General features: G+C 44.9%; 1 protein-coding gene and 1 long non-coding RNA gene across 14 annotated transcripts in view; one reads left to right on the top strand and one right to left on the bottom strand.

The window, feature by feature from the left end:
* The window catches only part of OPA1 (OPA1 mitochondrial dynamin like GTPase), a 165,440-nt gene extending 141,524 nt beyond the window's left edge, over positions 1-23,916 (bottom strand). For all 13 annotated transcript variants that reach the window (XM_073578662.1, XM_073578663.1, XM_073578668.1 and 10 more), the window contains exons 1-3: positions 23,780-23,916; positions 21,613-21,919; positions 17,155-17,251 (exon numbers count right to left, since the gene is read on the bottom strand). In XM_073578662.1, the coding sequence (XP_073434763.1) occupies positions 17,155-17,251; positions 21,613-21,919; positions 23,780-23,796 (421 nt within the window). In that variant the 5' untranslated portion in view covers positions 23,797-23,916. The remainder of the gene's footprint in view (positions 1-17,154; positions 17,252-21,612; positions 21,920-23,779) is intronic.
* Positions 23,848-26,480, top strand: part of LOC141092491 (uncharacterized) — a 28,696-nt gene continuing 26,063 nt past the window's right edge. The window contains exon 1 of the long non-coding RNA XR_012232814.1: positions 23,848-23,981. This is a non-coding gene — a long non-coding RNA (uncharacterized lncRNA). The remainder of the gene's footprint in view (positions 23,982-26,480) is intronic.

Raw genomic sequence — 26,480 nt, 5'->3', positions numbered from 1 at the left:
TGATTGCAATCTAAAGGCTGCTGTGTACTATGAAGTGCTATGAACTGGTGTGAACTGAACACTGATAATATGCACTGAAGTTATATGCATCTACGTTATCTGCAATTGTGTGAATTTGGACTTTTATGTGAGAAGATAACACATTAAAAAGACTTTTGTGTTTGAATTTAGTGGGTCACTGCCTCTTCACTGCGTAAGGTGCCACCGCTGCCTTACAAGGTATAAGGGGATTTGTACTTGGTGGCAAGAGAAAATAAAAATTAAAACAAAATAGTGGTGACATTTTAAATATGGCAAAAGAATCTGGTACGGCCAGCATAAGAAAATTAAAATATACAGTACGTTTGTCACGTCATTAAAATAATCCACAAAACATCATAATACGACAGAGAAACTGCTTACATGTTTCAGAAGCTAAGCGGCACATCACACATCACGGACACATAAGTTAGCCAATGACAATGAGTTCTCACTATTCACCTCCTGATGTCACCAAGACCATCGAGTTTAAAAATAAAAACCTTGGTATTAACTTATAATACACAGTAATTCCTATGAATAATTAATGCATTAGGCTAGGTTCACATCTGCGTATGGAGGAGCTGCGGCCGTCTGCGGACTTCCTCCGTGAAGCTCCGCCCATGGCCGCACCTCCTCCGGTCAGCTCCGCCTACTTCTGCATGCAGCCTGCGTACCCTATCTTTAACATTGGGTAGGCAAGGTTGTGCGGATGCATCCGCACGCGTCGTTTTGACGATGCGGCGCCCGCATAAAATTCCAACATGATGCGTTTGATGCGGGTCGCCGCATCGTCAAAACAACGCATGCAGAAGCATCCACATACATCCACACGACCTGCATACCCAATGTTAAAGATAGGGTACGCAGGCCGCATCCAGACGTAGGTGGAGCTGACCGAAGGAGGTCCGCAGACGGCCGCAGCTCCTCCATACGCAAATGTGAACCTAGACATAAAGAGTAAAAAATATTCAATAATGTTGCAGAACTTAAACCTAGACCCAGAACGTGTCAAGGTGGAAAATCCAGAAAACCTCCTGGCTTAATAGGGAGCGTCTCACATGCCCACCCCGCACATGGTTTTTAACAATTTCAATGCTGAATGTACAAAAGCCTTTCATGCCTTTTTGATGGACATCAACATATAGTGTTTTGCAATGTTCCATATGATTCTGTTTAACATTGGTAAAGTCATTAAAAGAGGGCATCCGATACCCATAATGTCCTTTATATCTATCTTTATGCCCTTGCCACTTTGACAATTTGCTTTATTATAAAACTGTCTACCATTCTTCCTATACAACTAATTCCTACATATACTTTTCTTTTTTCCTTCCTGTAACTTTTCATTTCAGGGGAGTTTCAAACAGAATGTCACAAGAGTATGACCCTGCAGTCACTTCTCTGCAGCTGTTATCACCACCTGAAACGAGATGTCATCAGAGGGTGGCACCGTGGTCACTTTCCTAAGCTTCAGTCACCTACTGTTCCCTGATGATGTCCTGTCTCGATGGAGGGTGTTGAGAATTTACCACAGCATCTGTGAACACCACCTGCAGCTTTGGTCATGATTGAGAAGTGACTGAAGCAGCCTCCACACTTCTTCTGTGCCTGCTGCCCGGATCTTTGGTTTCCACCATCACAGGACCTGATTTTGACACCCCACCACCTTTATCTCTAAAATGAGACATAATCAGAGGGTGATGATAGAGGCAGAGTAAATGACCGCAGCACCGCCCCACACTTCTGTCACTGCCCTTAAATGAATCGCCATTAACCCCTTCACGACCTTCACCACGTAGGCGTCATGAAAAGTCGTGCCAGAACGACCCTTGACGCCTATGTGGCGTCATGACTTTAAAGCCCCCCTGCGGGTCGGGTGACCTAAGTCACTGAAAGGTCACCCGACCCGCAGATACAGGGGGCTTTGTTCTTCGCCACATGGGGCGTGGCTTCGCCCCCACATGGCTACGATCGCTCTGATTGGCTGTTTCACTTTTAACAGCCAATCAGCGCAATAGTAATATTTCACCAATGAAAATTGATGAAATATTACAATCCAGCCATGGCCGATGCTGCAGTAGCAAGCATCGGACATGGCTGGAGACACCGATTCCACCCCCCCACTGGCGATCGCCCCCCGCAACTGAATGACAGCGGCGATCTGCCGCCGCTGTCATCATCTGCCCCCTCCCATTCCCTCTGCTCGCCACCAGCTTCCGATAACCCCCTCACCCCCTCTCACCTCCCCCCGGCCCCTTCTAAGTCCCCCTGTCGCTCCCGATGTCCGGCGGGTCCGGTTCATGGGCGCCGCCATCTTGGAAAATGGCGGGCGCATGCGCAGTGCGCCCGCCCGAATCTGCCGGCTGCAGATTCCATTCTTTCACTTTGATCACTCTCACAGTGATCAAAATGAAAGAAAAAGTAAATGAACCCCCCGATTATCACCCCCATAGGTAGGCACAACTAATAAAGTAAAGAAAATATTTTTAGTTTTATTTTTCCATTAGGGTTAAGGTTAGGGTTGAAAAGAGGGTTAAGGTTAGGGTTGAAAAGAGGGTTAGGGTTAGGGTTGAAAAGAGGGTTAGGGTTAGGGTTGGAAAGAGGGTTAGGGTTGGAAAGAGGGTTAGGGTTGGAAAGAGGGTTAGGGTTGGAAAGAGGGTTAGGGTTGGAAAGAGGGTTAGGGTTGGAAAGAGGGTTAGGGTTGGAAAGAGGGTTAGGGTTGGAAAGAGGGTTAGGGTTGGAAAGAGGGTTAGGGTTGGAAAGAGGGTTAGGGTTGGAAAGAGGGTTAGGGTTGGAAAGAGGGTTAGGGTTGGAAAGAGGGTTAGGGTTGGAAAGAGGGTTAGGGTTGGAAAGAGGGTTAGGGTTGGAATGAGGGTTAGGGTTGGAATGAGGGTTAGGGTTGGAATGAGGGTTAGGGTTGGAATGAGGGTTAGGGTTGGAATTAGGGTTAGGCTTGTGGTTAGGGATGTGTTAGGGTTAGGGCTGTGGTTAGGGGTGTGTTGGGGTTAGGGTTGGAGTTAGAATTGAGGGGTTTCCACTGTTTAGGCACATCAGGGGGTCTCCAAACGCGACATGGTGCAACCATTGATTCCAGCCAATTTTGCGTTCAAAAAGTCAAACGGTGCACCCTCCCTTCCAAGCCCTGACATGTGCCCAAACAGTGGTTTACCCCAACATATGGGGTATCAGCGTACTCAGGAAAAATTGCACAACAACTTTTGGGGACTAATTTCTCGTGTTACCCTTGGGAAAATAAAAAATTGGGGGCTAAAAATTATTTTTGTGGAAAAAAATGATTTTTTCATTTTCACATCTCTGCATTATAAACTTCTGTGAAGCACTTGGGGGTTCAAAGTGCTCACAACACATCTTACATACGTTCCTTGGAAGGTCTAGTTTCCAAAATGGGGTCACTTGTGGGGGGTTTCCACTGTTTAGGCACATCAGGGGCTCTGCAAACGTAATGACGACCGCAGACTATTCCATCAAAGTCTGCATTTCAAAACGTCACTACTTCCATTCCGAGCCCTGACGTGTGCCCAAACAATGGTTCCCTCCCACATATGGGGTACCAGCGTACTCAGGACAAACTGGACAACAACTTTTGGGGTCCAATTTCTCCTGTTACCCTTGTGAAAATAAAAAATTGCGAGCTAAAAAATAATTTTTTGAGGAAAATTTTTTTTTTTATTTTCATGGCTCTGCGTTATAATCTGTGAAGCACTTGGGGGTTCAGTGTGCTCACTACACATCTAGGCAACTTCCTTATGGGGTCTAGTTTCCAAAATGGGGTCACTTGTGGGGGGTTTCCACAGTTTAGGTACATCAAGGGCTCTGCAAATGTAACATGACGCCCGCAGACCATGCCATCAAAGTCAGCATTTCAAAACGTCACTACTTCCCTTCCGAGCCCTGACGTGTGCCCATACAGTGGTTTCCCCCCCACATATGGGGTATCAGCGTACTCAGGACAAACTGTACAACAACTTCTGGGGTCCAATTCATCCTGTTACACTTGTGAAAAAAAATTGCGGGCTAAAAATTTTTTTTTTGAGGAAAAAAAATGATTTTTTATTTTCACGGCTCTGCGTTATACACTTCTGTGAAGCACGTGGGGGTTCAAGGTGCTCACCACACATCTAGATAAGTTCCTTGGGGGGTCTAGTTTCCAAAATGAGGTCACATGCGGGGGGTTTCTACTGTTTAGGCACACAGGGGCTCTGCAAATGTAACATGACACCCTCAGACCATGCCATCAAAGTGTCACTACCTCCCTGCTGAGCCCCGACGTGTGCCCAAACAGTGGTCCCCCCCCCATATGGGGTACCAGTGTACTCAGGACTAACTGTACAACAACTTTTGGGGTCTAATTTATCATGGTACCCCTGTGAAAATAAAAAATTGCGGACTAAAAATATTTTTTTTTAAGAAAAAAAAATATTTTTTATTTTCACGGCTCTACGTTATAAACTTCTGTGAAGCACCTGGGGGTTCAAAGTGCTCACTATGCATCTAGATAAGTTCCTTAGGGGGGTCTAGTTTCCATAATGGGGTCATTTGTGGGGGAGCTCCAAAGTTTAGGCACACAGGGGCTCTCCAAACACGACATGGTGTCCGCTAACGATTGGAGCTAATTTTCATTTCAAAAAGTCAAATGGCACTCCTTCCCTTCTGAGCCCTGCCGTGCGCCCAAACAGTGGTTCCCCCCCACATATGGGGTACCAGCGTACTCAGGACAAACTGGACAACAACTTTTGTGGTCCAATTTCTCCTGTTACCCTTGTGAAAATAAAAAATAGCGTGCTAAAAAATCATTTTTGAGGAAAAAAAATTATTTTCTATTTTCACTGCTCTACGTTATAAACTTTTGTGAAGCACTTGGGGGTTCAAAGTGCTCCCTACACATCTAGATAAGTTCCTTAAGGGGTCTAGTTTCCAAAATGGTGTCACTTGTGGGGGAGCTCCAATGTTTAGGTACACAGGGGCTCTCCAAACGCGACATGGTGTCCGATAACGATTGGAGCGAATTTTCCATTCAAAAAGTCAAATGGTGCTCCTTCCCTTCCGGGCCCTGCCGTGCGCCCAAACAGTGGTTTATGACCACATGAGGTATTGGAATACTCAGGAGAAATTGTCCAACAAATTTTAGGATCCATTTTATCCTGTTGCCCACGTGAAAATGAAAAAACTGAGGCTAAAAGATAATTTTTGTGAAAAAAAAGTACTTTTTTTTTACGGATCCATTTGTGAAGCACCTGTGGGTTCAAAGTGATCACTATGCATCTAGATAAGTTTCTTGGGTGGTCTAGTTTCCAAAATGGGGTCACTTGTGGGGAAGCTCCAGTGCTTAGGCGCACAGCGACTCTCCAAACGCGACATGGCAAGCGCTAAATATTCCAGCATATTTTCCATTCAAAAAGTCAAATGTGCTCCTTCCCTTCCGAGCCCTGCCGTGCGCCCAAACAGTGGTTTATGAGGTATCGGTGTACTCAGGAGAAATTGCCCAACAAATTTTAGGATCCATTTTATCCTGTAGCCCATGTGAAAATGAAAAAAATTAATGATAAAAGAAAATTTGTGGTGCAAAAAATAAAATGTCCATTTTTTCCTTCCACGTTGCTTTAGTTCCTGTGAAGCACATGAAGGGTTAATAATCTCCTAGAATGTAGTTTTGAGTAGCTTGAGGGGTGCAGTTTTTAGAATGGTGTCACTTTTGGGTATTTTCTGCCATATAGACCCCTCAAAGTGACTTCAAATGTGAGGTGGTCCCTAAAAAAAATGGTTTTGTAAATATTGTTGTAAAAATGAGAAATCGCTGGTCAACTTTTAACCCTTATAACTTCCTAACAAAAAAAAAATTGTTTCCAAAATTGTGATGCTGTAATGTAGACATGTGGGAAATGTTATTTAGTAACTATTTTGTGTCACATCACTCTCTGGTTTAACAGAATAAAAATTCAAAATTAGAAAATTGCGAAATTTTCAAAATTTTCGCCAAATTTCTGTTTTTTTCACAAATAAACGCAAAAATTATCGACCTAAGCTTACCACTAACATGAAGCCCAATATGTCACGAAAAAACAAAATCTCAGAATCGCTAAGATGCGTTGAAGCGTTCCAGAGTTATTACCTCATAAAGGGACACTGGTCAGAATTGCAAAAAATGGCCAGGTCATTAAGGTCAAAATAGGCTGGGTCATGAAGGGGTTAAGGGACAGCACTGGTGTCACCCACTCTACTTCTATCATCCTTTATCTTACATTTTAACAACAATATTCCATTCTTTTTTAAAGTATATGAAGGGCTCTTTTTTTTTTTTGTTTATGAGCCTTGTTGTTACAAAGACGGCTCCTATTACTGGCTTACAATTCAACTTTTGCACATAATTCTCAACTAGTAGGTAAAAACAGTCTAACTGGAGTCCAGGAGTCAATAGGACAGACAAATGGATTTTTGGTACTAAAATTTTAACTTTAATTTGTTACATCCATTATTATTTGTAGTTTCCAAATGTTACAGACAAAAGTCGTAGTTACTTACCGATAACTGTATTTCTCCGATCCCATGACGGTACCACGGAGAGAGGGGATCCGCCTCACGGGGACAGGAAACCTACCGATAAAAGGCGGTACCTCTCTCCTGCATCAGTTGTTTTACAGAGCATTAATGGACCTTCAGCCTAATACAAACACAACACTTTTATATACAAAAAAAAAAAAAAAAGGAATTTCTATATTTATTAAACTGCATAGAGGAGACACCACGTGACTTTCTGACTAAACTATATTTACAATAAGTGCGCACCCCACGCGTGTAGGGAGGGAATATACGGGTGCAGTCATGGGATCGGAGAAATACCGTTATCGGTAAGTAACTACGATTTTCTCCTTCCCCCATGACGGCACCACGGAGAGAATTGCAGAGACTATCTATTAGGGGGGACCACTGCCTCCAGCACCCTTCTACCAAAGGTTAGATCTGAGGAGGTGGCTAGGTCCAGCCGATAGTGGTTAAAGAAGATTGAAGGAGAGGACCAAGTAGCGGCTCTACATATCTGCTCAATGGAGACACCTGCTCTCTCCACCCAGGACGTTGACACCGCTCTTGTGGAATGGGCCGTTATTCTGCCTGGGATGTCCGCGCCTTCTGACGAGTACGACAAGGTGATGGCATCCCTTATCCTCCTCGCCAGTGTGCTCTCTGAAGCCTTTCGCCCTTTCTTTGGCCCCTGGAAGCAGACAAAAAGAGCCCTATCCTTTCTACACTCCTGGTTGCCGCTAGGTATTCCATTAGGCATCTCCTGACATCTAATGTGTGTAGAGCTTCTTCTCCCTTGTTTTTGGGATTGGGGAAAAAGGAGGGGAGGGAGATTTCCTGGGTTCGATGGAATCGGGATGCTACCTTCGGCAGATATGCTGGGTCTGTTCTAAGTACCATCCTGTCATCCAGGATCTGTGTGAATGGAGGAAAGGCTGACAGGGCCTGGATGTCGCTAATTCTACGGGCCGATATGAGGGCTACCAGGAGGGAGGTCTTGATAGACATTAATTTTAGTGGTGCCCTCTGCAAAGGCTCAAAGGGAGGCTTGGTCAGGGCTGAGAGTACTAAGTTTAGATCCCAGGGAGGGGTGTTTAGGGAAGACACGGGCCTGGATCTACTGACTGCCTTAATGAACTTGGACACCCAACGATTCCCTGCCAAGTCACAGTTGTATAGGGCCCCCAGGGCTGCCACTTGAACCTTTAGTGTGCTGGTAGCTAGGCCTTGCTCTAACCCTCTTTGTAGGAATTCTAAGATCTTTGATATGGGTACCTTCCCCTTTGGACTAGCCTTTGACACTGAAAGGAATTTCCTCCAGACCCTCCCGTACTGTTTAGTGGTTATCGACTTCCTACTTCGCAGTAGCGTGAATACTAAATTTTGGGAGAAGCCTCTGTTGTTTAATAGAGCCCTTTCAAATTCCAGGCCGTCATATGTAGGTTCTCCACCTGAGGGTGCAGTACTGGGCCCTGGGAGAGTAAGTTCGGGATATCCGGGAGGACCCAAGGATCGAAGATGGACATTCTCCTCAGCCAAGAGGACCACGTCCTTCTCGGCCAGAAGGGGGCTATTATTACCCTTGCTTTGTCCTCCCAAATCTTCCTCAGAACTGATGGAATTAAAGCTATTGGTGGGAACGCATATGTCAGGGGAAAGTGCCAGGGGATCATAAGGGCGTCCAGGGCTACCGGGTCCCCGGATGGGTTTATGGAACAGAATGTTTTCACTTTCCGATTCGTTTTGTTGGCGAATAAGTCTATGTTGGGTATCCCCCATAGCTTTGTGATGTGGTTGAAAACTTCCTGGTTCAGCTCCCATTCGCCCTGCCTTAGCTGTGTGCGACTTAAAAAGTCCGCCATCACATAATCTGCCCCTTTTATGTGTAACGCCGGTAGTGAGCTAGATTTCCTTCTGCCAAGTGGAAAATTGACTTTGTTACTTCCTTAAGGGTACGGGATCTCGTGCCCCCCTGATGATTCAAGTAAGCAACTACAGTGCTGTTGTCGGAAAACACCCTTACATGGTGGCCTTTGAGGGGATTTAGAAAAAACAGGAGGGCGCGCTTCATCACTAATAGCTCCTTCATAACATAACATAGTAACATAGTTTGAAGGCTGAAGGAAGACCTTACGTCCATCTAGTTCACATTCGAGGAGGCTGTCCTTTAGTTTTCTGTCCAGGCTCCTTGTGCTATCTGGTTGTCCGAGTGAGCCCCCCACCCCCTGGGGCTTGCGTCCATAGTAAGAATCTGAGAGACCGGTATTACCCAAGGAACCCCCCTGGATAGGTTGGATGGTTGCGTCCACCACTGTAGAAAGCGAGCTGTTACAGGTGAGATGTTTAACTGCCCTTCTAAATTCCCGTCAAGAGAAATTTCTGCCTCTAGTATCTCCCACTGGAGATTTCTTGTATGAGCTTGGGCCCACTGGACCGCTGATAGGCAGGCTGTCATTGAGCCGAGCAAGGACATGGCCTTCCTGAGTGTCAGTGTCCGTGTTATTGCTCCTGTTGCTAGCTGCTCTATGTGTAACCTTTTCCATTCGGGAAGGCGGCACTCCTGCCTGACGGAATCTATGGTTATGCCCAAATATTCCTGCACCTGGCTCGGAATTAACCGAGATTTCGGTAGGTTCAGCAGCCAACCTAGGTTGGACAAAGATTCCATAGTCTGGTTCAATTGGTCTCTGCAATGATCGGGGGAGTTGCCTACTATTAGGAAGTCGTCCAAGTATGGGACTATTCGGATGTCCTGTTCTCTCAAGTGCACCATAACCTCCGATATGACTTTCGTGAATACTCTCGGGGCAATGGCCAGCTCGAATGGAAGGGCTTTGAATTGATAATGCTTTATCTCTCCCCGTTACGTGACTGCTATTCTGAGAAACCGGCGGTAGTCCGAGTGTATGGGGACGTGATAGTACGCGTCTTTTAAGTCGAGTACTGCCATGTAACAAGCTGGAAACAAAATCTTTACTGCAGACTTTATTGTCTCCATCTTGAATGGAGGAATCACTAGGCATTTGTTTAACTTTTTTAGGTTTACTATTGTCCTGAATGTCCCATCCGGTTTCTTCCGCAAGAAGATAGGGGAGTAGAAACCTCCTTTTTCTTGGTGGGGAACCTCCTGCAACACCGCTTTCTCCACCAGGGACTGAATCTCCCGTTGTACTGCAACTTGCTCTTCTATCGACTGCCTCGATAGGGTTTGGGTGAGGTGTGGAATTTTAGTATGAGACCTGTTTCTACGATGCTTAGTATCCAGGAACTGCTTGATATCTTTTCCCAGGTCGGGAAGAAGAAGCTCAATCTTCCTCCTACCTGGGAGACACCTTCATTGGGATTGCTTCTTGTCTGCCGGTTTCCCGAACATGAACCCCTTCCCTTTGCTTCTTCTGTCTTCCCACTTGTCCTGGGAGTTTTTAGGCGGCTTCCTCTGGATAAATTTCCTGCTCCGAAAATGTTTGAAGGGGAAATTTGATGGGTTAGGGAAAGACTTCTTCTTATCCCCCGTTTTCTCATGAATATCATCCAGTGTAGGCCCGAAAAGGAATTCCCCTTCAAAGGGGATGGAGCACAACTTTGTTTTTGTTTGCAGGTCTCCCGTCCAGCACTTGAGCCATAGAGCCCTTCGTGCTGCGTTCGAAAATGAGGCTGCTCTGGCTGTCAACCTGATTGAGTCCGCGGATGCGTCCGCTAGAAATGCCGCTGCTCCTCTCATTAATGGGACGGAGTCCAGGATTGCTCCCCTTGGCGTTTTGTTCCTTAGTTGGTCATCCAGCTGGACCAGCCACACCATCAGGGCTCTGGCTGTGCAAGTGGCAGCTATAGCGGGTTTTAGTCCACCTCCGGCTGCCTCCCAGGCTCCTTTTAGGAATACATCCGTTTTTTTTATCCATAGGGTCTTTCAGTGTCCTCATGTCCTCGAAAGGTAGAGAAAACTTTTTCGAGGTCTTTACTATAGCTATATCCACTTTTGGTGCCTTATCCCAAAACGAGCAGCTTGGCTCTTCAAATGGGTATTTCCTTTTTGGTGCTAGGAGGCCTTTCTTCTCTGGCCTTTTCCATTCCCTCTGTATGAGCGCCTGGATTTTACCGTTCATGGGAAATGACCTCCTTTTCTTCTGCTCCAACCCACTAAACATGGTGTCCTGGATAGTCCTTTTAGGCCTGGTGTCTACTAGCCCCATTGTAGTTCTGATAGCCTTTATTAAGTTATCTTAGATAGGGAAGCAGCTGTGACCTTCGTCCTCAAACGACGAGGAGCCGGACGACGGGCTGTGTCTGATGAAGAAGATCCGCTTTCCCTTCCTCTAGGATCTGACTCGGGTTCCTTTCTCTTGGGTTTATTATGTTTTTTGTTTTTTCCTTGAAGGGTTTTGACGGTGTTCTCTACCTGGTGGGCAATTAGGGCTCTAAGGTCAGGCGCGAACCCTGGGGATTCCTTGCATATTGTATGTTCAATGCAGGACTGGCAGATCCTTTTTTCCCACGCGTGGGGGAGTTCCTCCTTAAAAAGTGGGCAGATCTTGTGGTTGGACTTCTGTGTGCACTTCTTCCCCTATGAGAGGAGGACAGGCCCTAAATACAGCATATACGTTCACGTAGTCCACTTATCCGTCAGCCCGAAGAAGGATACCAAATCAGACGTGGGCCCCGGATCTGTACGTGGCTTGTCCTTTGGGGCTCCTGCCCCCCTGGACTCCTTGCTGCGTCGGGACTCCGAACGGCTACTGCTGCCGTGTCGTAGTGACTGCTCCTTCGTTTCCTTCTTCCGGTGCTGCTGCAGTGACTTCCGTGGTTGCTGCTGGTGTCCTGTGTCTGAAGACATGTCCAGCAGCTGCTGCTCTTCTGGCTCCGTACTCATGGCTCTAGGTTACAGGCCACGCTATGCCCCCTGTGCGCTTTTAAGCCACGTGAGGGAGAGTTCCACAAAGGAAAATTTTTTTTTTTTTTTTGTAGGCGCGCCCCAGCTGGTTCGCGACGACCCGCCCTCCGCGCGTACGCCCCACTGTCGCACCCAGTGGTGCATTGCACGGACGGCGGCGTCTCCTCCTGCCGCCCCGCGCGTGCGCACTGCCGGCTTTCACAGAGGTGCATTGCGCGGGTGGCAGCCCGGCCTCTGCCGCCCCACCGCCGGTGCCAACGGTGTCCTGCGCGGTGGCAGCGTCTCCCCCGGCTGCCGGCCCGCGAGGGGATACCTGCGCCCACTGGCGCACTCCCACCCCTGTACCTGCTCCGGCCCAGGGCCGCTTCCGGCCGCCATGGAAGGACGCCATCCTGAGGGAGGACGGATCTCCTGCTGCCGTCTCTCCCCCCCGCACACCCTGGAGGCCCGCTGACCCCAGAGGTGGCGCCTCGGGTAACCGCCCCAGCTGGGACAGGGGGCTCCCGCTGCCATCCACCAGACTGGTCGGCCCTGGCATCCGGTAAGTATATAGGTTCCCTTATGGGGACAGGAAACCAACTGATGCGGGAGAGAGGTACCGCCTTTTTATCGGTAGGTTTCCTATCCCCGTGGGGCGGATCCCCTCTCTCCGTGGTGCCGTCATGGGGGAACGAGAAAGTGTGCTTTTCTCCTTGACTTTAACAAAGGCATACTCATTTTCATTTCAAGAAATGATGATGAAATTTCACCTTGTTCTTAAAAGAAATGTATATTTAGTCAGTAACCAAACAAATGTATTGATATCCTTAATCATTAGAAAACGTCAAAATTATTTGAGGGGGCAAATTAAAGTCAAAGAGTTAAAATTTCTAATTGTTCAGGAGTGAGCGTCTCGGATGACAAATTCAGGATGCCCAGATTCAGCGTTTCTATTTGTGACTTCTCAGACCAAACGTCGTGTTTGCAGAATTTGATCCCCTTTTACGTTTCCTGCCTTTTGAGAGCTCTCTTTGGAAGGTTTCCTTTTTGGTCTACACATACAGTGGTATGTAAAAATATGGGCATCCTTGGTCAAAATTACACCCTGCATGGTTAGTACCTAGTAGCACCCCTATTGAAAGTATCACCCCTTGTAAAAGCTTTTTGCAGCCAGCCAAAAGTCTTTCAATTCTTGTTGGAGGGATTTTCATCCATTCTTCCTTGGAAAATTCTTCCTGTTCTGTGAGATTCCTGGGTCATCTTACATTTCACTGCTATTTTCAGGTCTAACCACAGATTTTCAATAATGTTCAGATGAGGGGATTGTGAGGACCATTGTAAAACCTTTAGCTTGTGCCTTTTGAGGAAGTCTATTGTGGATTTTGACGTGTGTTCAGGATCCTAAAAATTGTCCAATAGAACATTTTGTTATATATACACATATATTATTACATTATGCCCAGAAAGAGAGTAGTAGCAACTCGATTACAAGCCAAAGCAAAGAGAAACCAGAGTCCATGCTACTTAATAAAAGGGTATATTTTTATTGAAAAAAAATTAACAAGCACAATATACATAAATAATGGGCAAACAAAAATAATCATAAATCTGTAGAAGCCATCCAGCATTTTTACAGAGTGTTTTGTTTGCATCAAGAATTTGTTAAACTTCATTGAATCCATTATTCCCTTTACACATGAAATGTTCCCATTTACATTGGTTGCAACATAACCCCAAAGCAAGATTGATCCACCCCCATGCTTAATGGTTGTCGAGATGTTCTTTTCCTGAAATTCTGTGCCCATTTTTCTCTACACACACCTTTGGTCATTGTGGCCAAAGAATTCTATTTTTACCTCATTGGTGACCAGGACTTGTTTCCAAAATGCATCAGGCTTGATTAGATGTTTTTTTTTCATACTTCTGACACTGCATTTTATGGAGAGGTTTTTTTCTGATGACTCCTTCATGAAAGCCATATTTGTGCAGGTGTCTCTTAGCAGTAGAACAATGTACCACAACTCCAGAGTCTGCTAAATCGTTCTGAAGGTCTTTTTCAGTTAAGCAGGTGTTTTGACTTCTGACTTGCCTCTCTAGCAATCCTACGAGCAGCTGTCACTGAAATTTTGCCTGGTCTTCCAGACGTTAGCCTTCTCTGTTCCAGTTAACTGCCATTTCTAAATTACATTTCAAATTGAGGAAAGGACAACTTGCAAACACTTCACTATCTCCTTATAGCCTTCTCCTGTTTTTGGGTCTCCACCATTTTCAGAGTGCTAAGCAGCTGCTTAGAACCCATCGCTGCTGTTTTTGGCACACGGTTATAGGAGGCTGGGTTGTTATAAAGCTGGAAAATTTGTATCACCTGGCCTTTCCTAACGATGAAAGTGAACAAGCCATAACCCTAACAGGCTAAGGTCTGAAACCCTGGTCAAAGTTATCCGAGTACATAAATCTCCAACGGTGCCCAAACTTTTGCATTTAACCATTCTTCTTTTTGTAATTTTAAAATGTAAAAGATGACTATATAGCCTAAAATACAAAGGAAATTGTCATCTTTAACTTTAAGCCTTTGAATAAGGGTAGGGCAAGTTAAGTTAACACCAGGCGCTTTTTCAGCTTTTTTATGCAAATTTTCAGCTACGTTTTATAGTACCAGCAAAGTCTATGAGATTTCAGAAATCTGATGCACACAGTTTTTTATCATCAGGATTTTGTGTTTTGCATGGCTTTTTGCACAAAGGAGCATGTCCCTTGTTTCAGCATTTTTCATCCATTGAAATGAATGGGTGGTGAAAAAACGCTGAAAAAAGCACCCAAAACGCAGGTATCAGGTTTTGCCTGTTTTTTTTGTGCCAAAACCTGGTACTATAAAATAGGACTTTTTTTCAACAGTAAACTTTATCAGTATGCACAAGAGACAAATCTAGCATGCCAAAAACACAGCACAAACATGTTTTCTGCAGCTTCTTTCTTACCAAGAGATCAGGTCTTGTGGCAGAAAAAAAAATGCTGGAAAAATGCCTAGTGTGAACTTATACTTCCCTTATTTTTCTTGCAAAAAAATTATAAAAACACCTAGAGTGAACTAAGCAAACCGTTCAAAATAAAAGTAGTTTTGACCAGGGGTGCTAAAACTTTTACATGCCAATGTAATTGAAGTTTCCAGACTCATTCAGACGTTGCTATTTTTGAAAATGTAGATCAGTTTTCATTTTCTGAATTGATTTTTTTTTTTTGGTGAATTTTTTTATTGCATTCCTTTGAATCAGGTGATTTCATGCTTAGTAATTAAATTAATTTACTTTAGGGAACATTTTGACAAAATGGAGTTAAAGTCTTGGACAAAGTCCTGAGAGCACACATTTGGTGGATGGAAAATCGTTTTTGGTGTAGTTTAGTGATGTATACGCTAACTATGTTGTTACACCTCAAGCTTAAAGCTAACCTGTTATCAGGATTTTGCAAAGTAAACTATAGACACTAAGGGTCCCGTTTCACATAGCGACGCACCAGCGATTATGACAACGACCTGGTAGGGATTGCTGGTGCGTCGCTACATGGTCGCTAGTAAGCTGCCAAACAGGCAGATCTCTTCAACGACGCACCAGCGATCCCGTCAACAATACGACCTGCTAAGGATCGCTGGTGCGTTGTCGCATAGCATCTATTCTGAACAATTCCAGCCTGCGTCCCTGAGTTCTGCGTCGAGAAACGAGGTCGCTCGTCGGCGTCAAACACAGTGATGCGTGCTGGCAAGCGGGATGCCAACGATGAAAAAATGGTCTAGGACATTCGAGCACGATCAGCCATATCCAGCGGGGGGGGCCGGTCGCCGCTGTGTGTCACATGTAGCGAGATCGCTGTTGTGTCACAAAATCGGTGACACATCAGCGATCTCGCTATGTGAGACGGGGCCTTAAGGGTAAGTGAACACGTTGCGGATTCGTGTGCGGAATTTTACGCGCAGAATCTGCTTATTTTGGCAGAATCCGCAGGTCAAAATCTGAGCTTTTTTCCTGCCGATTTATTGTGGATTTGGCCTGCGTTTTTAAACCTGCAAATTCCTATAATGGAATGGGTGTAAAACCACTGCGGAATCCGAACAAAGAATTTACATGCTGCACAAATTAAACCGCTGCGTTTCCGCGCAGATTTTTCCGCAGCATTTGCACAACAGTTTTTATTTTCCATAGATTAACATTGTACTGTAAATCACTAGGAAATCTGCTGCGGATCCCCAGGGCCAAATCCGCATTGTGTGCACATACCCTAAGTTGGCTCTGATACACCGATTAAAATGATACATGGGTTGATGAACTCTCTGTTGTGATTGTGGTGTAACCCCTGAGTGACAGAGCCAATTTTTACCTTAATGCCAAGGCCAAATTATTGAAATCTGACCAGGATCACTTAATGTAGTAATAACTCTGGAATTCTTCAATGGATCCCGGTGATTCTGAGAATGTTTTCTTGTGGCACATTGTACTTCATAATACTTGTAACATTTGTTCGATATGACTTGCGTTTATTTGTGAAAATATCAAAAATTTGGCGAGTATTTCAAAATTGACGTAATTTTCAAACTTTTAATTCTTATGCCCTTAAATCAGAAGGTTGTCACAAAAAAATAGTTAATAAATAACATTTCCCACATGTCTACTTTACATCATCACTATTTTGAAGACCATTATTTTTTGTTAGGAAGTTATGAGGGTTAAAAGTTGACCAGCGATTTCTCATTTTTCCAACAAAATTTACAAAACCATTTTTTAGGGACCACCTCACATTTGAAGTAACTTTAAGGGGTCAATATGACAGAAAATACCCAAAAGTGAAACCATTCTAAAAACTTCACCCCTCAAGGTGCTCAAAACCACATTCAAGAAGTTTATTAACCCTTTAGGTGCTTCATAATAACTAAAGCAATGTGGAAGGAAAAATTACCATTTAACTTTTTTCACAAAAAATTTATTTTAGACCCAAAGTTTTTTATTTTCACAAGGGTATTAGAAGAAAACAGACCACGAAATTTGCTGTGCAATTTCTCCTGAGTACACCGATACCCAATATGTGGGGGAAATCCACTGTTTGGGCGCATGGCATTGCTCAGAAGGGAGGGAGCACTGTTTGACTTTCTGAACGCATAACTGTCTGGAATCGGAATCAATGGTGGGCACCATGTCACGTTTGGAGACCCACTGATGTGCTTAAACAGTGGAAACTCCGCCAATTCTAACGCCAACCCTAACACAGCTCTACCCCCAACCCCAAGAAAACCCTAGATCATATCAGGGGAGAGAGAATTAAAAGAAAAAAAAAAAATGTGTGATCAATGTTATTCAGTGAATAAAGGCGATCATGTGACAGAGGATCATAAAAACAGGCCCTGATCATGTTCTCCAGGGTCTCATAGCCGAGACCCCAAGATTTTCTGATGCTGGGAGGCTTTATAACCTTATTTCTCAGCACCGTTTAAAAGTGGCACTGAGGAACTCAGTACCCTTAACTGCAGCCTTTAAAAGGCGTATCGATGGTCGTTAAGGGGTTAACAAAAATGGAAATCACAAATCGGCGGTCTTATGCTTTTATATAAAAGAATGTATGACATGAATAGAATCAGTGCTAACAACATACGCACTGAATAACTGCTTAAATCACAAATGGTTGCAACTGGTATTCCCTATAAAAAGCACTTCTTGCTGTAAAAGATGACATAAATCACCTACCAAAATTAATATATTCATCCAACTCCCAGATAAAATCCGGCACAACCCATTTGTATTCACTGAGATCTGGGAACATATCTTTCCATTGCTCGTACGTCTGAAAGATAAAGTTGAGAAACACAAATAAAACACAACAGCCATAAAATCATATCAAGATATTATAGAGAGCTTGTCCTACATGTTCTGTCAGACTTTACAAATTAAAAGGGATTGTACACTTTTAGGAAAGTGTGCCCAAACTGGGTAAAATGCCTAAAACAAGCTCAGCAGGTACTCAACCTCCCTGTGTCCAGCCAGCACCGCCTCCACGTCGCTGCTTCGATCCTGCTGTTTTGGCTTCAGCAGTCACTTCACTGTTCTAGTCCGTAACGGAGATCAGCGGCGTGAGCCGGCAGCCCTTGTACAGCTGCTGACCTTAGCAGGGACTCTGAGTACAGAGGGTTATTTTAGGCATTTCACAATTTGGGGCCCACTCCCCTGAAAGTGGACAACCCCTTTAAACCAATTTCTTTGGTAAAACCGTTACATTTATTAACGCAGAAAGGGCCATACTGTTAGGCTATGTTCACACTAGCAACATGAACTCCATGACCGTCGTGACAGATACATGTCATACACATGGCAGAAATTGCCTTTAATCTTAGCACAATAGTTTTGCCTGCAACAAAAGTGTTCTAAACGGTGCCACATGGGAAAGAGTGACGCAAACCTAACTGGAAGTCTGACCAGAGTTTTACTTTAACATGTATATCTTCGGCCGGATGCAACACTGAGAAAAGCGCTATAATCCTATTTTACAGTTTTCCTCCCTGATATTTTATGGGTCCAGCTATAGCTTAAATTCTTATTTTAATATCAGGTTCATAAAGCCATTTTGACAATTTTTCAAAGTCAGTACACCAGTCTCATCAGCTTTAAGAGATGTAATATTTAAAACATGCAGTTTGTATCAGGGCTGTGGAGTCGGTAAGCCAAACCTGCGACTCCGACTCCTCAATTTCCCTTACACCGACTCCAACTCCACGACTCCGACTCCCACACATATTGCTTATATTTAAGTGAAAAATTTATTGTAGTACAATGTGAACCTCAGACATTTAATCATTTTTATGATCCAATAATCAAGATATTTAGATAGAACAGAATATATATTGGTGTACTACCCGGTTTTCATTCTTTTTGGTACAGATACGATATGGATAGACAAATATGGATAAATGGATAGATAGAGCAGATTTCTAATCTGCTTTTGCTATTGAAAACATTATCTATGAGCTCAAAAACCTTTCAGGTGATGCGGTTTTTTGAAAAGATGATCAGCTATTGCAGCTGAAAAACGTATCCTCAAAAAACACAGGAAAAACGCTGTGTGTGAATGTAGCCTTAGATCAGGAATATAACAGCCATTTATAGGACATTTCATAACTTTCCCAAACTCCTATGAAAAAATATTCAGCACATCCTGCATTGAATTACTGTACCCAATTTATTATATATTTTAGGAGTCAGAGTCGGTCCATTTTATACCGACTCCAACTCCGACTCCACCAAAATGAGCACCGACTCCGACTCCACGACTCCGACTCAGACTCCACAGCCCTGGTTTGTATTGTGAATTCTGGTGACGAATGCTCTTTAAAGCTATGTAGTGTGTCCATTACTAAGCACCACTTAACAAATATAATTGTAGAAAGACAAATATGGCACTTCTCGCTGGGGTGGTGCACAAGTAGGATCGAAATCCGCAATGTGTAAAAAAAAAATTAATGTGACAAGGATGCAATTTTATTTGTAGAAATATCCAGACAAAAACTAGAGACGTTTCGGTCAAAACACAACCTGCATTGGTCAGCTGAAAGAGAGAGAGAAACTGCAAGTACAGCGCAGGGTGAGACTATACGATGTCCACCGCTATGCCGGAGAACGCTTTCCTGAACAGCAGGGCTGTGGAGTCAGTAAGCCAAACCTCCGACCCCACAGCACTGGTCACTAATGAGCATGTACATAAAGAGCAGCACAGATTCATCTCTGCTAAGAGCACAGATCCTTACATCAGGAACAGAACAAACATTTATAAGATATTTCACAACTTTCCCAAATTCTTATGAAAAAATGTACAGTACATCCTGCATTGTACTACTAATCCAAATTTACTATATATTTTAGGAGTCTGACGAATTTATACTGACTACAACTCCACCAAAATGGACTCCGACTCCACAGCCCTGTGCATAGCGCTTTATTTGCAGTCTCGCTCTCATCCAGCTGACTGATGAAAGTTGAGTCTTGACTGAAAAGTCTTTAATTTTTGTCCGGATAGTTCTACAAATAGAATTGATTAAACAAAATATTTCCTTGCAGGGACAATTATCACATTTTTTATTTACAAACAAAATCTTGATATTAAATGAAATAAATAATATTGAACTCAGATACTAATGTTATTTCTGATAACAGACACCTGGCACATTGCGAACATGCCGCTTAGCACTATACACATATAGGCTCCTCTATACATCCAATTGTGCACCAAGTGTAATGATTTGTAAAAGATGCATCAATTTTATGTTGTGACTTAAAAGTTTAATCCAAAGCCTAAAAACAAAGTGTCACGTTGCCGTCAGACTGGGGGCCCGCTGTCCCGGCCTCGGCCACTAGGAGGCGCCAGACTGTCACGTCGCCGTCAGACTCGGGACCTGCTGTTCCTGCCTCGGCCACTGGGAGGCGCCGTGGTTCGCCCCCGAGTGAAGGCGGCGACAGAGAAGGGGCTCCTGCGCAGGCATCTGATGGACGCAGGCTCCGCTCCTCTGTCAATCATGAAGGGGTTGGTGCATCACCATCTGGCCTGGTCCTGGGGGCGGTCCTGATGACATCATCAGTCCGGGAGCCTGTGAGGGATGACCTGATCCCTCAAATACCTTGGGACTGGTCTTGCAAGCCACCGGATATATTCTTGGTTCCCCTATGTGCTACTGTGTGATTTGCTATTGTTTGACTCTGACCTCAGCCTGGATTTCTGACTCCTCTACTGCCTGACGATTTTGTACCTCTGCCATTCTCCTGGTTTGTGACCTTGGCCTGGATATTCGACTCTGCTACTGCCTGCCATTTTTGTACCTTGCCACTCTCCCGTTTTGTGACCTTGGCCTGGACTGTCGACTCTACCAATGCCTACCGTTTCTGTACCTCCGCTGCTCTCCCGGTTTCTGACTACGTTTTTGGTTCCCCGCCTTCTTCCCTATTGGCGACCGTCCTGCTCTGGCACACTGCTCCACCAGACAGCCACCCCCTGGGCCTTGCTACAATTCCAGATCCCTGTATAGGGGTTAAGGGTCTCTGGGTTTCTCAGGGTGCTGTCCCTACTGCAGTCCAGATCCTCGGACGGACGTCACACCAAGCTGAAGACTGCTTTGATGGAATGATGGGGTGCTGATGTGCTACAATTGTAGGCGGATATTTATTAAGTTTATATATGGAGCAATGTCTGTGACATAAAAGGAAGATGTTAAACTGACATAATGTTAAAAAATAATCTTCTGTGAATGTCTAAAGGCCCCGTCACACTAAGCGACTTACCAGCGATCCAGACACCGATATCAAGGTGTCAGGATCGCTAGGAAGTCGCTATGTGATCGCTGGTGAGCTGTCACACAGACAGCTTCACCAGAGATCAGCACAGCGATGCCGAGCGCCCGGCATCGCTGGCTATCCCTGTAAAAAATAGAATCAAAATAAAAAATATAGTTATTCTCACCTTCCGACGTCGCGTTCAGCCATCCTGTCTCTCTCAACGCTCCGGTCCCAGTGATCCTTTGCACGAATGACTGCGAGATGTCACGGTCTCGAGGGATAACAAAGTCTCGCGGTCATTCGTGCAAAGGATCACTGGGACCGGAGCGTGGAGAGAGGCAGGATGGCTGAACGGGACGCCGGAAGGTGAGAATAACTATATTTTTTATTTTAATTCTATTTTTTACAGCTGATCGCTGGTCTCCCGCCTGTCACACACAGCGATGCGTGCTGGCCAGCGGGAGACCAGCGACCAAAGAAATGTCCAGAGGTTTCTTCCAGCGATCAGCGATACCGGCAGGGGGGCCGCTCGCTGACCGCTGTCACACACAGCGATCTCGCTGGTGAGATCGCTGTTACGTCACAAAAGTTGTGACTCAGCAGCGATCTCGCTACCGAGATCGCTAAGTGAGACGGGGCCTTAAGGCCCACTGTAATGGGCAGAACTTCTCCCTATGCATCTCTTCACTTCATTTATCTTTCTGTGTTCATAACATTAGAGGTAAGACCCTATTAATCATCCAGAGATCACCTATCACTTATCCTGTGGATAATGATTTTTCCTAACCACAATACCCCCTGCCAATTTAAGTGACTGAGAGCCCTATACAAATCAGAATATAGAATAGTGAATTCATCCAAGCACTGAAAGATGAAAAGCATACACACCTTTTTAGCAGTATATCCACCACCTACAGCCGATCCTAATACAAGATATCGGAGCTTTAACAGCCTGGATGCCAACCTTGCGACCCAAAAATTGCGGTGAGCTTGGAGAGCCAGATTCACAGGCAAAAGCCTGCTCCTCCGCAGTGGGTAGCGAGACAAAGAGGAGTAGCATCGCACTGATGAAGGGGGTAAAGGCCGGAAAATGTTCACTCTAGAAAAATGATGATCTTTACGAGGATGAAGGGCTTGGAGGGGAGACTTGGCTTCTTTTATGACATGTTTCTTTACCACCCCCCTGCACACAATGCTGAAGAAAAAAAAAAAAAAAAAAGAGAAGGAACAATGTTATATATACTCACATAAACACTCACATAAACATTAATACAAATTGAAAAGCATTATGCCTGCATATAGATTTTTTATACTGCACATGGAATTCCAGCACTACGGCCCCACAAGCTGTGAGGAAGATTTTACTACTGAGTGATATACTGTACAGATCCTATTATAACAATAAGGCCACATTCACACATTCAGTATTGGGTCAGTATTTTACATCAGTATGTGTAAGCCAAAACCAGGAGTGGGTGATAAATACAGAAGAGGTGACGTGTTTCTATTATACTTTTCCTCTGATTGTTCCTTTCCTAGTTTTGGCTTACAGGTACTGAGGAAAAACACTGAGAAAATACTCGACGTGCGAATGTGGCATAAAAGTCGTACCTGTTTTGTAGTAATCCAATGATACGAAATCATGCTCTGAAGCAATTAGTCTGTTAGTGCGTAGTGGGCATGCCAATGTGGTGCACTGCACTTCGGAGCTCAGTTCCTAGATGCTCTGAAGCTTGATTTCTCAGCGATGGCACAGTGAGCGACTACGAACCAGACAGCATTTTTAGGCTACGCTGTGAAAAGACCCAAGGCCATCGAGTTCTACCTGTTACCTGAAATGCGTGATTACTTCTTTTTTCACCAGACAACACCTTTAAGATGCATTTGTGTACAGTCAGTGGGAAAGCACATTGTACCAGCTATACAGCTGTATGGCACACATTCAAATCTCATTGGTAGGAACCACATCTACTGTACATTTACGTACGACCTGTGGAAATGCTGTGGATATAACGAACGTATGACATTGGGAATAGCCCTGGAAATACGATGCGTGTGCAACAGATTTACAGCGCTCCTATTCCTGAAGTGAGGAGTGTCATCCTGGAGAAAACCGAGCTGATGGTGCACTGTGAATGCACAATGGGCACCGCTCGGCTGCAGGACGGGATGAGGAGTGTTCCCCACTGCGGGCACTTTCCAGACTTTTAGGATTCATTTTCTAACACTTATTCTCTGTTCACTGGTTTTATATATTTTGCAGCTAAAGGTTCACAGAAGTGATAATAGAGTCTGACTGCCATACAGAACACAGGGGCTACTGAGAGTCTGCACAGGGTGGAGGCCATAAGCGACCAGTAGGATATAGCCGCCTTTATCTTATGTAGGGAGTGTAGTCAGCTGGAGGGCAGCAGAGCCATCACTCCCATCATCCAGGAGATAATGATAGCCATGCAGTATCAGGATCTACACACAGAGGATAACGAGACACTTCATAGTCTGCACAGGATGGAGGCCATAAGCGACTAATAGGATATAGCCGCCTTTATCTTATATAGGGAGTGTAATCAGCCAGAGGGCAGCAGACACACAGCCATCACTCCCATCATCCAGGAGGTAATGATGGCCATGCAGTATCAGGATCTACACACAGGGGGTATGAGACACTTCATAGTGTGCACAAGGTGGAGGCCATAAGTGACTAATAGGATATAGCCGCCTTTATCTTATATAGGCAGTGTAATCAGCCAGAGTGCATCACCCCCATCATCCAGGAGGTCATAATGGACCTGGAGTAACAGGATTAGTCTGATCTGCAGTGGGGACAGTCTGCACTACTACTACTCCCACCTGGCCATTTACACTAGGTGACAGACGTCCCTGGCACTTCCGGCCCGCCCCGCTCCAATGACAAGTACTGAAAGCTCGTGCGATAAAGCAGTCTGTCCAGTCAGCTGTCACTGGCCCCGGGGGCAGCACCGCACGTGCGGGGATGAGACACCTGAGCCAGGCAACATGGAGCCGGTACCGGAGGACGGGAACGTCCGCTACTCACCAGGCCGCCCGCAACATCCTGTGTGACCGGGGAGCAGCTCCCGCACAGCCAGCCAAGCGGCCAAACAAGGGCACGCAGAGCTGTCACTGGCAACACTTCCGGCATAGGACAGGGCGCAGGCGCAATGGGGCTCCTCATGGTATACACGACAGCGCGCACAAGGTTCCTAGGTATAATTGTTCCGGCCCGCAGGAAGTCAGAGGTGTGTTGTCAGTTGTGACCTCGGCGTACCCACATCACTAGTGAAACGGTCTCCAGTCACTTCAGGCTGGACAGTGACTGTATATAAGGGGAATACTTCATGCTAATTATTTCTCACAAATCTCCAGCTCTGAGACTCCGAATACATTTAGTCTGTCTCGTTACAGTGGTGCATTGTTCGCCATTTCTAATGAAAAATGAACTGGAGACTAATGCGCCAATTTCATTCGAGGCATGGTGCTGACTGTGGCAGCGCCTCCCATGCGCCCGCGCCTCCCATGCGCCCGCCGTACGTTTCTGGGGCCGTTCCCACAAGGATTGAAGGATGAATTGGTCGGCCACACTTTTTCCCAAGAAGCTTTGTTCACTGTAATAAAGATGGCTCAGCTGGGCGAGACTGGCGTACGGAAGTCACAGCTAAGGCAACTTTCAGATTTCCAGATTTTAAATCCGGCGGGCTGCGGCGAAAAGTTGTCAAACCTGATCCGGTAGAAGCCGCAGCATGTCGGATCATCTGTTTAGGCCGGAGACGGTGCAGGAGAGAGAGAGAGTCTTCGCGCATGCGCTCTGCAAAAAAGCTGTCCGGCGCTGTCAAAAAACGTTGCATGGAACGTTTTTTTGCAGACGCCGGACAGGCATTATTTGCCGTTTCTGGCAAAAGCCGGACACGCCGCATGGCCATCAGGCGCGATGCGGCGATAATGTAAGTCTATGGGAAAAAAGCCGATCCAGTGGCAACAGGCGCTGGATCCGGTGTTTACATTTTTCGCCGCATCGCGCCTGATGCTTCAAAAGGGAAATCTGAAAGTAGCCTAACAGTTATGACAAAATATTCCAACAGTTTCACAGGAGAATTGTGGCAAATACTGAAATTTGGGGCCTAGAAAGACCACTCCGGGGTTTTTATTGCCCCCTCAGTTATCATCCAGTGATGTGTTTATAGTGTGTACATGAAATGCTGGACAGTCACTGTTCTCTGTCGTGTCCAGCCATGCTCCGGACTCATTCTGAGACTCATAGACTTAGGCTAGTTTCACATTGGCGCTTTTTTGCGCAGCGCATCGTGCGCAAGAAAAACGCATGAAAAACGCAAGCAACGCTGCGTTTTTTTTACGGCAAGCGAACGCTGATGCGTTAAAAAACCGCAGCGTTGCTTGCGTTTTTCATGCGTTTTTGGCTTGCGCATGCGTTTTTCACGCGCATGCATTTTTAGGTGTGATATTTCAAAAACTGTTTTTAACAAACAAGAGAGAGTTCACCAATGGGACAAATGGGACAACAGTGGGAGTGTCTTTTTATAGACCTTGTACAGCAGAATTCCTCACATTTTGCTGCTTTGCCAGTGGATATGATGGATATGCGTATGGATAATTTCCGTTTCAAGCTTGATCTTGACATCGCGATGTCTCAGGCGTATGCCTTTGCTTGCCAGCGGGAGAGGGAGAGACACCAGAGATGGCAGCGGCGTCGCTTTTGGAGGCATCCGATAATAGAAGTCCGGGAAAGCCGTGGAGCGTATCACACGCTGTACACCGAGCTCCAGGTCAACCCGCAGAAATTTGGAGACTATATCCGGATGTCCCAGGAGAGCTTCATGGACTTGCTGGGTATGGTCGAAGGCATCATCCGGAGACGGGACACTCAGCTTCGGCGTGCCATTCCTCCGGAAGAAAGGCTCCTGGTCACCTTACGGTATGTAATTTTTTGCCTAAATTTATTTATTTTTATTTTATTTTTAAATTTTTGGTGTTTTTTTTTTTTTTTTTTTTTTATAAAAAAATTTTTTTGGGTAATATTTTTTTTGCATCATTTTTAGTGAAACTGTTCGGCACCTTATGGTATGTAATGTTGTGCCTAAATTGTTTGGTTTTTTTTTTATTAATTATTTTTTTTAACATTTTTGGTTTTTGGTTAATAATTTTTTGCATCATTTTTACTGAAACTGCTCGTCACCTTATGGAGTGTAATGTTGTGCCTAAATTAATTTGGATTTTTAAAAAATGTTTTTGTTTTTTTTTGGGGTAATATTTTGTTGCTTCATTTTTAGTGAACCTTTTTTTTTCCCTAATTTTTTTTTCTCATTGGATTTTCTCATTTACTAATCAAAATTCTTTGCAAAATGTTTTTCTGCTATATTTTATTTAAAAATCATGCAAAACAGATATCCCATGTACTTTTGATTTCCAGGGTTTTTATTTATACCCTAGACAGAAATATAATTTTTTTTTTTTTTTTTATTGACAGGTTCCTGGCAACTGGAGAGAGTCTGTCATCCCTGCATTTCCAGTACCGGCTGGGAATCTCCACTTTATCCGGGATAGTTGCCGACACCTGCAGGGCTCTGTGTGAAGTTCTCTGTCCGGAGTATCTGCCCTTACCCACCACCGAAAAGTGGCTTCAAATAGCTGAAAAATTTTGGGAACTCTGCAATTTTCCAAACTGCCTAGGAGCCGTGGATGGGAAGCACATCCGAATCACGAAACCAGCAAGAAGTGGCTCC

This window comes from Dendrobates tinctorius, unplaced genomic scaffold (genome assembly GCF_039654945.1).
Source record: "Dendrobates tinctorius isolate UK_male_01 unplaced genomic scaffold, ASM3965494v1 ptg000060l, whole genome shotgun sequence".
Taxonomy (NCBI): domain Eukaryota; kingdom Metazoa; phylum Chordata; class Amphibia; order Anura; family Dendrobatidae; genus Dendrobates; species Dendrobates tinctorius.
Note: the sequence above shows the minus strand (reverse complement) of the source record. Positions and strands in the feature narration are given on the sequence as shown.